We start from the raw sequence: 15,459 nt of genomic DNA on the forward strand, positions 1-15,459 counted from the left end.
GAATGACGTCAGAGCGCCCCGTGCGCATGGATGACGTGTTCCATGTGATCACGCGTTCCATGTGATCACGTGATCCATGCGCTTTCGGGCGCCCCTGACGTCACTCTGGAGCGCCTGGGGAGCCGCAAGGACAGTAAGTATGCTGCTCCCCCGCTCCCCACTACACTTTACCATGGCTGCCAGGACTTTAGCGTCCCGGCAGCCATGGTAACCACTCTAAAAAAGCTAAACGTCGGATCCGGCAATGCGCCGAAACGACGTTTAGCTTAAGGCCGGATCCGGATCAATGCCTTTCAATGGGCATTAATTCCGGATCCGGCCTTGCGGCAAGTGTTCAGGATTTTTGGCCGGAGCAAAAAGCGCAGCATGCTGCGGTATTTTCTCCGGCCAAAAAACGTTCCGTTCCGGAACTGAAGACATCCTGATGCATCCTGAACGGATTTCTCTCCATTCAGAATGCATTAGGATAATCCTGATCAGGATTCTTCCGGCATAGAGCCCCGACGACGGAACTCTATGTGTGAAAGGGCCCTAAGATCCGAATGCCCGTGATAAGCGCTGGCAGAGTTTGCTGGAGTTACAGGAACAGTCGAGCTGTTTCCAAAACTTCCAAATTAAGTGAATGGGAGAAACAATGAGCTAAGCAGTTTGTGTGACGTTTCAGCACAATAGCCTTTTTCAAACACATGCCGCTCTGGAGGAAGGAGCCAGATGGTGCTGTGCTGAGGAGAGGTATAGCATGCAGGTGCATGTAGTGGATAGAAGCGCTTATATCCACTACATGCACCTGCATGCTATACCTCTCCTCAGCGCAGCACCATCTGGCTCCTTCCTCCTGAGCGGCATGTGTTTGAAAAAGGCTATTGTGCTGAAACGTCACACAAAGTGCCGCATTACAATAAATACTAAGCACACCAAAGCAAATTTTGCTGGAGTTTGTTTTATCATATATACGGGGTGGGATTCCAACTCCACGCAGCTCCACCTAGTGTGCCACACTGGTCTACTACTATATCATTAATCGCTCCCTAGTTAAGGAAACAAAGTAGTTGCCATTGACTTCTTTGGGAGTTAGGCCCCATGCACATGACCGTATCTGATTTGTGGTCTGAAAATCGCTGATCCGCAAAATACAAGTTGTATTTGTGCTGTCCGCATTTTATTTGCACACCCATTGTTTTCAGCAGGTCCGTGGTTTGCATTTGGTGGACATGGTCTCTCTTTTTGTGAAACGGGCATACAGATGCAAAAAGCACATGGATGATGCGCATATGCCCGTTCCGCAGAAAGTTAGAGCTTGTCCTGTACTTGTCCGCAAAATGCAGTCCACGGACACATTGAAGTCAATTGCTCCGCAAAATATGTGGATGCAACACAGACCGCATGTGTGTTTTGTGGATCCCTGATTTGCAGACCTCAAAATGGATATGGTTGTGCGCATGGGGCCTTATGGAAAGAGTCTGACTGTTTCCATAACTCCGACCACCTTGACTGCCACATAGGGTAGGTACTTTGATGTCAGCTGTAGAGGGTTCCGATGGGAATGTCCCTTTAACGCTGCCAGCATGATGTTAAATCTGTCCTGTATTACTTACCTTTTGGGTTTCTTCATGTAGAATTCTTTCTCGTTAATGTAATTGGGGGGACACCGCACCATGGGTATATGCCCAGCTACCACTAGGAGGTGACACTAGATATCAAAAAGGTTGGCTCCTCCCAGGTGGGCTATACCCTCTCCACAGCCACTAGGCTAACCAGTTTTAGTCTAGTGTCCGGTCCGTAGGAGGCAGACATGATTGGCTCTGTTTTTTGCTGCTTTTCATTTTAATATTTTTTTTTCTTTTTTTTTTTTCTTCTGCATGTCTCGGCCTGCTGCAGGATGGGGCTCTATAGTGAATTACCACTTTAGTTGCACCCCCTGCGGGCGCGTACTTGAAGTACCTACGCCGATCACCCAGTCCCCTATTACTGCATCTGCAGTGTTGAGTTTTGCCGAAGGGGTGACCCTGCGGCGCCTGAAGACACCGGACGGTAAGTATTCTCCCCTGCGTCCCTGTGCCAAGAGGTCCCCCGGGTTAAACCCCCCCCTTTCTGGCCAAAGGATGGGATTCATTTTATTTGTGGGGCCTGGTTAGGTCCCTCCTTTCCCCTTTTTCTTCCCTCCCTTGTGTATCCTTCACCTCCCCGGCCACCCATGCGTCTCCCGGCCTTTCCCTCCTACTTTAGTCCCCGGCTTCTGCCGGGACTAGGCCACATCTTCCCTGGCCTGTCCTCGGGCCCCTGGTGCTCCTTTTGCCCCATTTTACCCTCCCTGATCGTCGCTCCTCCTCAGGAGCCCCCTCACCCGTTTTTTTCATTCCGGAAGGCCCCTGGTCTCCCACAGTTCTGGTCCGCCAACACCTTTTCTGGCCACCTTATTAATCGAGGCACTGACTTCTTGCCTAGCCAGCGTCTTCTCCCTTCCAGTCCCCACACCACCCCGCTTCCCAGGCTTTTTCTTGGCCCCTCCCCGCTCCTCTCGGCTTATGGGAGAAGTTCTCTTCCCCTCCTATCCCAGCCAAGCGTGGACTTTAACCCTGTAGGGGGTGGTTTCCGCTTTACCTCTTTTTCAAGAAGCAAGAGCCTCCATCTTGCCAGCAAACCTCCTTGCACTTTTTTGCAGAACCTCTTTGGGGACACGGCACCTGGGGTCGGGTAGGACAGCCTCTGCCTGTCCGTTTTTCTTTTTTCAGGCTCCTTATCAGCCCTTATATCCTCCTGCAGAGAGGAACTCATTCCCAGCTCCCGCTTCTGGTCGCCATGTATTTTACATGCGCCCGTTGCAATTAAAAGTTGCCACGCGGTTAGCCTTCCCTGTTTGTGCGCAGTACCTTGCTCCTAGGCCCTTCATGTCTCCCTGGCCACACCTTCTGTGTCGGTCCCTCCTGAATGGGCCTCTTCCCTGTCCAAAGCCATAGGGAACCTTGTCCGACACTCCCAGTCGATGGTGGAGTTGCTGGACAGCTTGCCTGCCCAAATTGTGGCCGCCTCTGCCCCCCCAGGGACTCCTCCGCGGATGGGGCATGCTCACATTCAGACACCAGGTCCCGCAAACAACCTCTGGTTGTCACAACTAAGTCCAGCTCCTCCTCGGCATCCTTGGATCACCCCCCAGGACAGGTATGAGGCTGGTGATCTATTCTTCCCTGACGCATCTTATGCCTCCTCGGGGGACAGCTCTGCATCGATTCTGACTCAGAACAGAGTATCAGTTGGTCAGGGCCGGTGCTACCATAAGGCAGACCAAGCGGCCGCCTTAGGGCGCACCCTGGGGGAGGGCGGAAAAATGTGACATGGAGGGGGAGAAATGTGACATGGGGGTCTGATGGCTGACATTGGGGGCTCATGGCTGGGGGATGATGTCTGACATGGGGTTCTGATTTGAGGTCTGATTAACATTGGGGGTCTGATTGGGGCTGTGAGCTGAGGTCTGATTAACATTGGGGGTCTGATTGCTGGTCTGACCTGAGGTGTAATGGAAAATATTTTTTTCTTATTATCCTCCTCTAAAACCTAGGTGTGTCTTAGAGGGTGAAAAATATGGTCCTTAAACCAGCCATTGTCTGAAGCAGAGAGAAGATACCAGGACCACACAGAGGAGAAGCGTGGGGGAAGAGGGGCGCCAAAATGTAGCTTCGCTTGTGTTGGCAAAAATCCTTGCACCGGCCCTGCAGTTGGTCTTCCACCATACAGAATCTCTGGGTGGTCAAAGACAAATGTCCACTAAGGAACCTGTCCTCTCCAGGGTTGGTATCCCCTTTAGTGGATTTTCAGATGGCACTCTCCTGGCTGCACAGGATATTATCCACATAGGTAAGCTTACTTTCACACTGGCGTTTTGGCTTTCAGTTTGTGAGATCCGGTCAGGGCTCTCACAAGCGGTCCACAATGGATCAGTTTTGCCCTAATGCATTCTGAATGGAAAAGGATCCGCTCAGAATGCCTCAGTTTGCCTCCGTTCAGCCTCCATTCCGCTTTGGAGGCGGACACCAAAACACTGCCTGCAGCGTTTTGATGTCCGTCTGATGAAACTGAGCCAAACAGATCCGTTCTGCCACACAATGTAAGTCAATGGGGACAGATCCGTTTTCTTTGACAATCTGGCACAATAGAAAACTGATCTATCCTCCACTGACTTTCAATGGTGTTCAAGACGGATCCGTCTTGACTATGTTAAAGATAATACAAATGGATCCATTCTGAACGGATGCAGACGGTTGTATTATCTGAACGGATCCTTCTGTGCAGATTCGCACCAAACGCGAGTGTGAAAGTAGCCCAAGTCAGCTTGCCGCCTCTCCAGAACGTGGTGCTTTATCCGCCACCATGTTTAGCACGCCAGTACACCTATGTGGTGTCCCAGGTATGTACGCCTTCCCCTTCACAGGGGGGTACTCCTACAACTTCCAAATGCTGTATCCGGCAGACTTTCCTCGTTCCAAGGTATCTCCTTTTCAGCTGGAGTAATTTCTCTATTCCAAGGGCTGTATTCAACACACTCTCCTAGTCGGAGAGTGTTCCAGGCCACCGTATTAGTCCTTTTTCACACGGGCGAGATTTTTGCGCGGGTGCAGTGCGTGAGGTGAACGCATTGCACTCGCACTGAATCCGGGCCCATTCATTTCTATGGGTGTGAGCACATGAGCGGTGTTTTTCACGCAACGTAGGCCCCATAGAAGTGAATGGGGCTGCGTGAAAATCGCAAGCATCCGCAAGCAAGTGCGGATGCGGTGCGATTTTCATGCATGGTTGCCAGGAGACGATCGGGATGGAGACCCGATCATTATTATTTTCCCTTATAACATGGTTATAAGGGAAAAAAACTGCATTCTTAATACAGAATGCTTAGTAAAATAGGGATTTAACTCGCCTCCTCCAGTAATTTAACTCACCTCCTCCACTTGTTCGCGCTGCCTGGCTTCTCTTCTGTCTTCTTTGATGCCCAGGACGAAAGGGACCTGTGCTGATGTCACTGCGCACATCACATGGTCCGTGACATCACCAAAGGTCCTTTTCTCCCAGCTCATCAAAGAAGAAGACAGAAGAGAAGCCGTGCTGCGCGAACAAGTGGATGAGGTGGGCTAAATTATTTCTAACCCCTCCATCCCTATTTTACTAAGCATTCTGTATTAAGAATGCTATTATTTAATAAAATCTACACTAAACCTAACCCAAACCCAAACTTCTGTGAAGGGGTTCGGGTCTGGGTACCTAACATGCTGATTTTTCTCACGCGCGTGCAAAACACATTAAAACGCTTTGCACTCGCGGGGAAAATCCCTCATTTTCCTGCAACGCACCTGCGTCTTTTCCCAAACGTCACCCGCAATGCCCGTGTGAACCCAGCCTTACTTCTTCAGACGCTGTACCCAGTATACTATCCTCAGGCTAGCATGCACCACGCAACATATTACTGGGGGAGCCCTGGTTTACCATATTACTCCTTTTATTAGGTGAAGTACATGTATCATGTCCAGAGGCCTTAGCCATTACACCTGTGTTGTTCTAGTGTGCACCACAGGCGATGTGTACATGCCATGTTCAGTCGCTGTAGCCATGGCACCTGTCTGGCTCTAGTGTGCACCATGCAGCCACCTTGCTTCTTTCTTCAGTGGAGTACCTGTACCATCTCCAGATGCTGTAGCCATTACACCTGTCTGGTTTTTAGTTTTCATTACACAACGTATTAAACCCTTATTAGGTAGAGTACCTGTACCATCTCCAGATGCTGTAGCCCTTACACCGGTCTGGTTTTTAGTTTTCATTACACAGCCATTTTTCTCGCCATTACACGTCTGGTTCTAGTATGCATCATGCAGTCATTCTACTCCTTTATCAGGCGCAGTACCTATGCCATTTCCAGAAGCTGTAGCCATGTCTCCACTCTCATTATCGTGTGCACCATGCAATCAGATTACTCCCATTCAGGAAGAGTTTTTATAGTATCTCCAAGTGATGTGCCCTATCGGTACAATCTGTGGCCCATACTGCTCCTGCATTACTGGGTGTATTTTCCTGGACCACACACTCCCCTCACGTGTGCAGGTTGTTGGCTGTCATGCTAGATTTTCAACCCTATAAAATACTACTGGATTCCGCACAGTCGCGTTACCCCATTTCATGATGGAGTACTGGTGGTGTTTTTACTGCTTTTCTGCTTGGTTTTCACAGAGTTACGTGGTCCAGTCCTGGCAGAGTTCCTGGATCTCCACTGAATGCTCTATCCTGCAGGGATACAAAGCATTGTGAGCACCAGCTGCTACTGCAGTTTTCGGGTCATCGCTGGATGTCCTCTCTGGTATCGGATATGGTCCCGTGGTTCGGGCGTTCTTGTACGCCATTAGATTCGCGGATTAGTGGTGCTACATGACAGTAGTGCCGTCACCTTGGGCCTAGTGATTTTCTGCACCTGTCAGTTTCTTCCCCCTTCCTTGAGGGTTTAATTGTGCTCTGCTGATAGCTGTTTTCTACATGTCGGTGTAGTCTCTCCCGGCTTCCCCAGGCAAATTCTGCATCCTCTTCTGACATATGGCTGTCTGGCCTTTTTTTTTACAAAATCCAGGCTGCTGTACTTTCCCATTCTGGAGCAGTGTTTTACAGTATGCTAGCTTATAGACTTGGGTTGGTTGGTTAACCATGGCCAATGTTTTTTGCCCTATGGTGGATACATTTAATTTTCCTTTGATAATCTGGCTATTATTGTCTTGCTTGGAGTCCCTGCCCCTTTGACCATCTAGCTGGCCGGTTACCTCTGGGGAATCTACTCCTGGCATCTCTGACCGCACATGCTATGTATGACAGCTGCATTTTTGGGCCTGTTTTGGTTCTTTTCCCTCCTGGGTCCCCATAGGCTCTTCCCGTCTCCCCTGGTCAAGTACCTGGTATCTGGGAGTTTAATGCTACGGTTTGCAATTTGGATCGTATTGGTCACTTTTGGGATGAAGCTTTCCCTCGTTTTGAGAACTGTTCCTCCTTAGGCTGTTTGGAGTCCTCTCCCTTCTACTCCAATATTTCTCAGACGTGTGCCTCCGCTTGTATTACCAGGGCCTGCTACTTTTCCCCTGAGACTTTATATGGCCAGGGATATCTCTGGTCTTACATTTCACAGCGATATTTTGTTAGATTTTCGGAGGCTCGTTCCTAGCCTCTTTTTTTTATGGGAAGCAGGTCTTTATGTTCCCTCCTCCTGGCCATTACCTAGGACCCCCTCCTCCCCCAGGAGTTGGCTGCTTTCTCTAGCAGGATGGGGTTTCTACCTTTTCATAGGTTGTTTCTATTTTTCCACATGCCTTGCTGCAGAAGGAGGCTCGCTTCCTTCCCATGGTTCCTCTCTACCCTGACCTTTACAGGAGGTTGGCCACAGACAGGCCATGTTTTTGGTCTGGGACAAGTTAGTTTTTTCCTTGCTGGATCCTCTTTCTGGCGGAGTTCCTTTGCTTCCAGGCCTTATAGAAGCGCCTTCCTTTTGACGAGGGGTGGTCCACAGTTTTTTTTTTTAGCTTGCTTCCAGGAAGTTTTTCTCCTTGGTTAAGGACTGCTCCATCCTTTTTCCAGGCATTTTTCCTTCTGCCAGGAACCCTCATAGTCTAATTTTCTTGTTGTGTCTGTCCTCTTATGGATTCTCCTGCTGGAGCATCCTTCCATATGCAGAGCACTAGGTCGTTACTAACAGACGTTGCTGTGCTACTCTCCTGTTTCTTCAGGAGGTGCCCTGGTTCTTCCAGATCCTAGCCTTTCATGCTATGGCCTCTCCTGGGCCGGTTGGGTCACAGGGTTCTCCAGCACCTGTGCGTCCAACTTTTTGCATCAGATTTCCTTCCTACCCTCGGGGACTGCTTTGGGACGTCCCATGGTGCTGTGTCCCCCAATGACATTAACGAGAAAATTTGATTTTTGTACTTACCGTAAAATTATTTTCTCGTTCAATTCATTGGGGGACACGGGTCCCACCCTTTGTTTTCACTTCTTTTCCTGTCACCGGGCTGCTGTTCTCGTTTCTTTTCCCGGTCCAGGACATGTTGGTTCTTCGCTTTTGTTTCTCTCTCTTACTGGTACAAACTGATTAGCCTGGTGGCTGTGGAGAGGGTATAGCCCACCTGGGCAGAGCAAACCTTTTTGATATCTAGTGTCGCCTCCTAGTGGTAGCTAGGCATATACACATGGTGCTGTGTCCCCCAATGAATTGCACGAGAAAGACATTTCACGGTAAATACAAAAATCCAATTTTTAAGGTCTAACTTGTTGTATTTACTTTAGGGAAATTCATATCTAATGGAATGTCAGTCAGAGGACGACAGGACTTGGAGATACAAGGCCCTCGACTAAATGGTACAAAAGAAGAAAAAACATCTATTCAGTATGGACCTGACCGCCGGTTAGACCCAATTATCGCACCACAAATGCCTTTATTGGAGGTAAACTTTGCTTCCAATTCTTGAAAATACTGTCATTAAGTAAAGGTCAGGTTTTTCCTAGGCTACTTTCACACTAGCGTTTTTGCTGGACCCGGCAGGGATCAGCAAAAACGCTTCCATTACTAATAATATAACCATCTGCATCTGTTGTGAACGGATGCAGTTTTATTATCTATAACATAGCCAAGACGGATCCGTCATGAACGCCATTGAAAGTCAATGGGGGAAGGATCCGTTTTCTATTGTCAGATAGTGTCAGAGTTAAACGGATCTGTCTCCATTGACTTGCATTGTGGGTAATGACTGATCCGCCTTGCTCCGCATCCCATTACGGAAAGAAAACCACAGCTTGCTGCCCCCGGTATGGGAACACAACCAAACGGAATGGAATGCATTTTGGAGCATTCCGTTCTATTCAGTTACGTTTTGTTCCCATTGACAATGAATGGAGACAAAGCGTAAGAGTTTTTTTTTTCCAGTATTGAGACCCTATGATGGATCTCGATACCGGAAAATAGAAATGCTAGTGTGAAAGTAGCCTTATGTGTCTCCTTTCTTCAAGGCATTCTCTTATGACCCTGTCTTCTGTGACCTATTAGGGCACACAGACATCATAGAGTGGGAGACCCTCCTCTATGTGCCAGAATAGAGAGGCGCTCTGTAAGAACAGCTCCCCTTCTGGCAGACTTCAGCATTCTTTGCATCATATCTCTGGCTGCGGTCAGGTCCAGATGCTGCAGGGGAAATGTGTTCATCTGAATACTGCATTTCCCCTGCAGCATCTGCCTGGCTGGCCCTAGATTTTTTGGGGCAAAAGTAAAATCAGCCTCATTCTGAGAAAAGTTTTCTGAGATCCTCTTTATTATCTGGCTTCCAGTTTTCAGGACCTCTAGTTCCCTCACCCAAACTGATTATCCCATGCTCGGGCAGGGGGAACCATTTATCCGTAGGAGCAGCTTCCCCCTGCAACTCCTACCATTAGCTCTGGCTCATAAGGCTACTTTCACACTCGCGGTTGGTGCGGAACCGTCTGGTATCTGCACAGACGGATCCGCACCAATAATGCATTGTATCCGTTAATAATGGATCAGTTTAAATTATTCTTTCAAAAATAAGTCTAAGTCAAAACTGATCCGTCTTGACTTACACTGAAAGTCAATGGGAGACGGATCCGTTTTCAATTGCACCATATTGGGTCAGTGAAAAACTGATCCGTCCCCATTGACTTACATTGTAAGTCAGGACGGATCCGTTTGGCTCCGCATCGTCAGGCGGACACCAAAACGCTGCAAGCTGCGTTTTAGTGACCGTCTAAGAAAACGCATTGGAGACCAAACGCAGCCAAATTGATGCATTCTGAATGGATCCTTATTTATTCAGAATGCATTGGGGCTGAACTGATTCTGAGAGCCCTGAAACGGATCTCACAAGCGGACCCAGAAACGCCAGTGTGAAAGTAGCCTAAGACGTATAATAATGCTGAGGAATATTTTACCCAAGCATCAACAATGCCCGAATGTTTCTGTGTCACCTTTCTTCAGCTGTCCACTCCTTCATTCTCACACACACGCACTCTGTTAGGCTACTTTCACATTGGCGTTTTGAATTCCGTTTGTGAGATCCGTTTCAGGGCTCTTACAAGGGGCCCAAAACGGATCACTTTATCCCCAATGCATTCTGAATGGATAAGGATCCGTTCAGAATGCATCAGTTCGCCTCCATTCCGCTCTGAAGGCAGACACCAAAACGCTGCTTGCAGCGTTTTGGTGTCCGCCTGGCGATGCGGAGCCAAACGTATACGTCTTGACTTAGAATGTAAGTCAATGGGGACGGATCAGTTTTCACTGACACAATATGGTGCAGTTGAAAACGGACCCGTTCCCCCATTGACTTTCAATATAAGTCAGGAGGGATCCGTTCTGAACGGATACAAGCGTTTGCATTATGGGTGCGGATCCGTCTGGTATCTGCACAAACGCAGGTGTGAAAGTAGCCTTATATGAAACAAAAAATGGTGCAGCCCCTTTTGCACGCCCCATGTCCTGGTCCTTCACCTGATCCATTATGCTAAGGTACCTGATGTAAGTGAATTAAAACAGATGCTGCGGTGCATATTTACCCCGGATTAATTAGGAACAATTTTCTGTATTTCTTACCTTGACAGGTGTTCTTCATAAATTTCCCCACTGGACTGTTGTGTGGAGAAATCAGAAAAGCTCACGTTGAATTTGTGAATGTAAGCAAAAGTCCACTAACAGGGCTCAGAGTCGTGTCCAAAAGACCGGAATTCTTTACATTTGGCAGCAATACGGCAGCACGGACACCACTAAGCCCTGCAGCGTCTATGAACTGCAGCGCCTATAAGACCGTTGTCACGGATTCTACCTCTGGCTGCTCTGTGCTGACTTCATCTGTTACTCCTGTAGACTTTGGTTTTGGTGGCGGAAACCAGCCGGAGGTTGTAGATATTCCACTTACAGACTCTGTTTTAGCTCCTGGTGCTTCAGTCCAGCTTCCACTTTGGCTGCGAGGACCTGATGAAGAAGGAGTTCATGAGATAAACTTTTTATTCTACTATGAAAGCACAGAAAAGCAGTCACAAATGCGGTAGGTTTCTCTTCAAGCCATACCATTGATTTGGGTGTGAACATTGGGCGTTCAAGAGTTTGTTAAAGCGCTGGTCCATATTAAAGAAAATTATCTTTTTTATCCCTTTAATAGCAGAAACCTCTCTCTCCTAGACAGAGAACTGAAGGAGTTTGCATTCTAATGTGCAGGATATTGCTATGTTACAAAGTTTTCTAAAACATTGTTTTATTAATTCATAAAGGCCCAAGAGTGCTTAGACCGCATTTCAGGAAATTGTGTTTCACTTAATCTGGAGAAACGCATCAAGTCCAATGTTCTGGAGTGCCTTGTGAACAACATGACATGAGTTTTTTTTTAGAAGGACTATTATTTCAGATTAGAAGTGTTGTCCCATCTGGACTATTCTTTCATTGCATATCAGGGTGAGTACCCTGCTTGGGGCCACTCTCTCTTTGAGTCAGAGAAGAAAATCTCTGCAAATAGAGGCTCCTGCTTTTTCAGATTTCCTGCGAAAAATTTGTTTCAGGAAGAGCTTGTACAGAAGGGACAACCACTTTAATCCCCTACCTGTTTTTGCTGAGAATCTAAGCTTTAAAACAAGACCAGGAACGCGGTATTAGCTCCTCTACATCGGGAGATATAGCATCTGAAAGCCTATAGTATCTCCTTGCCTATAGCAGATAATGCTTTTTGTCTTGTTTTAAAGTTTAGACTGATACGCAGCCAGAGATATGAAGGGTTAAAGGGGTTTTCTGGGATTTACACATTTGATGGCCTTTCCTGCAGATCAGCTGTAGAAAGAGGCTGCGGCACTCCTTGAGCACTTAGGCCATGTGAAGTCACGTTTCTCGGCCACATGGTCTTGGCGCAGCTCAACCTCCTTCATGATGCCAAGCACAGCAACTATCAAATGAACGCCAATGGGCTTGGTAAGCTGCGAAGAGGCAGCAGCGCTCACCGGAGCTATGGTGAGAGCAACAGATTCCTCAAACAGCCGATCACAAAGATGCAGCGATTTCGACCCCAGCCGATCTTGTCTAGATGAACTATCCTAGGGTGCTATCTATCCCCCTCTCCTCCACATACACAGGAGCCCAGCCCAGGTTATCCTCTCAGTTAATTAATAAACTGTACACAGGGCATTTGTATACGTTTCGTTCAAAATGCATGAGCCCCCTCACCATGTCAGGATTGCCTCTTTTGTGTTTTTCCTACTCTAATTTGGCGCAGCACCATGTGGTAACCGCGGCCTCTGCAACACAGCACCTGCAGGCGCCGTGACCCAGAAGTCCAAAAGCACCCCTGCTGTCAGAACAAGCAGATTTGGGCTTCTGGGTGATCTTGGTCGCGTGACCAAGGATTGCTATGTGGCAAAGCAAAGAAAAGTCAAGTAAATAAAATAAAAAAGTATGTAGCAATGCAGCAGGAGAACTGAAAATCGCAGTCGATGTTTTTGGCGATTCTGGAAGCTTTGCTGTGATGCCACCATTCACGTTATTGTGTTGCACCTAGGATCGCTGTGCTCCGGCCACAGGAATATGGACTTGCTGGATATATTTGTACCAAAATACTGACGCTTTTTTCTTGGCTGATGCATATGTTACCCAGATATTTTCTTCTTTAGCCACAGAGTGTTAAGACACACTGCAGTTATATGTACAAGCAAGTCTCTGAACGTTCGGGCTACTGTCTCCAGAAGTAATGCCCTGGAAGATGAGGAGAGCAGAGGAGGAAACATGCTTGTATTTGTGGATATAGAAAACACGAACACAGTAAGTTGCTGAAGGAGCAAGCTGATTCTGGGTTACATGCTACGCATTAATACACTTGCTGTCATTTTTTTTAATAACTATTCAACTTTATTAGGCTTGGTTCACATCTGCAGCAGAGGTTTCAGCAGGAGCCGCTGTTGCAGATTCTTGGAAGAAAAAAAAGGACCAAATACGGCTGCATGCAGTGGTACTGTGTCTACCAGAATGCTGGTATTCATGCCAACGGATCCCATTTTAGTGAATGAGATCCATGTTGAATTTGCTGGATTTGGTTATCTCAGTTTTCTGTTCCTATACTGGAACAGATTACCGGAATTAGGCCGCAGATCTGAACTTAGCCTTAAAGGGTTTGCTTAACCTAGACATATCCCCGTTTTCACCCAGACGGGGCCCTCTGATATGAGCATCAGACCATTTCATGCTCCGATGCTCTTCTTATTTTGTTTGCATTTTTCACGGCTAGACTGAGGCGTCGACCTAGCAGTCTTCCCGGTGACGTCAATGGCACTGACGGGCGGGCATTAGAGCTGCCATAGCCGTTTTACAGGCTAGGGCAGCGATAAAACCTGCCAATTAATGCCTGTGGCATCACCGGGAAGACTGCCAGGCAGAAGCGTCTGTCTAACTTGCATGTTCAGGCTCTCCATGGGTAAGTTAGACAGACGCTTCTGCCTGGCAGTCTTCCCGGTGATGCCACAGGCATTAATTGGCGGGTTTTATTGCTGCCCTAGCCTGTAAAACGGCTATGGCAGCTCTAATGCCCGCCCGTCAGTGCCATTGACGTCACCGGGAAGACTGCCAGGCAGAAGCGTCTGTCTAACTTACCCATGGAGAGCCTGAAAATGCAAGTTAGACAGACGCTTCTGCCTGGCAGTCTTCCCGGTGATGCCACAGGCATTAATTGGCAGGTTTTATCGCTGCCCTAGCCTGTAAAACGGCTATGGCAGCTCTAATGCCCGCCCGTCAGTGCCATTGACGTCACCGGGAAGACTGCCAGGCAGAAGCGTCTGTCTAACTTGCCCATGGAGAGCCTGGTACTTCACCAGATCTCCAGAAAATGCCCTTGCAATTCAGCCTGAAATGCTCCAATGCTCATGAGGGGCTAAGTGGGGGAAGATGGAGAGATGTCCGGGTTCAGAGCTGAACTCGGACAACCCCTTAAGGACACAGCCCTATTTCACCTTAAGGACCAGGCCATTTTTTGCAAATCTGACCAGTGTCACTTTAAGTGCTGATAACTTTAAAACGCTTTGACTTACCCAGGCCGTTCTGAGATTGTTTTTTCGTCGCATATTGTACTTCATGACACTGCTAAAATTGGGTCAAAAAAGTTAATTTTTTTGCATAAAAAAAATACCATATTTACCAAAAATTTTGAAAAATTTGCAAATTTCAAAGTTTCAGTTTCTCTACTTCTGTAATACATAGTAATACCCCCAAAAATTGTGATGACTTTACATTCCCCATATGTCTACTTCATGTTTGTAGCATTTTGGGAATGATATTTTATTTTTTGGGGATGTTACAAGGCTTAGAAGTTTAGAAGCAAATTTTGAAATTTTCAGAAATCTTCAAAATCCCACTTTTTATGGACCAGTTCAGGTTTGAAGTCACTTTGTGAGGCTTACATAATAGAAACCACCCAAAAATGACCCCATTCTAGAAACTACACCCCTCAAGGTATTCAAAACTGGGTTTACAAACTTTGTTAACCCTTTAGGTCTTCCACAACACTTCATGGCAAATGGACATACATTTTTAGAATTTAGATTTTTTGGAAAATTTTCCAATATAATCAATTTTTTCAAGGAAAAAAACAAGGGTTAACTGCCAAACAAAACTCAAAATGGGTTGCCCTGATTCTGTAGTTTGCAGAAACACCCCATATGTGGTCGTAAACTACTGTTTGGCCAAACGGGAGCACGTAGAAAGAGGGGAACGCCATATGGGTTTTGGAAGGCAGATTTTGCAGGACTGGTTTTGTTTATACCATGTCCCATTTGAAGCCCCCTGTTGCACCCCTAGAATAGAAATTTCAAAAAAGTGACTCCATCTAAGAAAGTACACCCCTCAAGGTATTCAAAACTGGGTTTACAAACTTTGTTAACCCTTTAGGTGTTCCACAAGAGTTATTGGCAGATGGAGAAACAATTTAGAAATTTCTATTTTTTGGAAAATTTTCCAATATAATCAATTTTTTCCAGGAGTAAAACAAGGGTTAACTGCCAAACAAAACTCAAAATGGGTTGCCCTGATTCTGTAGTTTGCAAAAACACCCCATATGTGGTCGTAAACTACTGTTTGGCCGAACGGGAGGACATAGAAGGAGGGGAACACCATATGGGTTTTGGAAGGCAGATTTGGCAGGACTGGTTTTGTTTATACCATGTCCCATTTGAAGCCCCCTGTTGTACCCCTAGAATAAAAATTTCAAAAAAGTGACTCCATCTAAGAAAGTACACCCCTCAAGGTATTCAAAACTGGGTTTACAAACTTTGTTAACCCTTTAGGTGTTCCACAAGAGTTAATGGCAGATGGAGAAACAATTTAGAAATTTCTATTTTTTGGAAAATTTTCCATTTTAACCCTTACTTTATTACTGAAAAAAATGGGTTAACAGCCAAACAAAACTCAAAATGGGTTGC

General features: G+C 46.9%; 1 protein-coding gene across 2 annotated transcripts in view; it reads left to right on the forward strand.

The window, feature by feature from the left end:
* TRAPPC8 (trafficking protein particle complex subunit 8) overlaps positions 1–15,459 on the forward strand; it is a 145,512-nt gene that overhangs the window by 105,594 nt on the left and 24,459 nt on the right. For both annotated transcript variants that reach the window (XM_044292762.1, XM_044292763.1), the window contains 3 exons: positions 8,296–8,453; positions 10,618–11,060; positions 12,667–12,814. In XM_044292762.1, coding sequence (XP_044148697.1) covers positions 8,296–8,453; positions 10,618–11,060; positions 12,667–12,814 — 749 coding nt within the window. The remainder of the gene's footprint in view (positions 1–8,295; positions 8,454–10,617; positions 11,061–12,666; positions 12,815–15,459) is intronic.

Source organism: Bufo gargarizans, chromosome 5, assembly GCF_014858855.1.
Source record: "Bufo gargarizans isolate SCDJY-AF-19 chromosome 5, ASM1485885v1, whole genome shotgun sequence".
Taxonomy (NCBI): domain Eukaryota; kingdom Metazoa; phylum Chordata; class Amphibia; order Anura; family Bufonidae; genus Bufo; species Bufo gargarizans.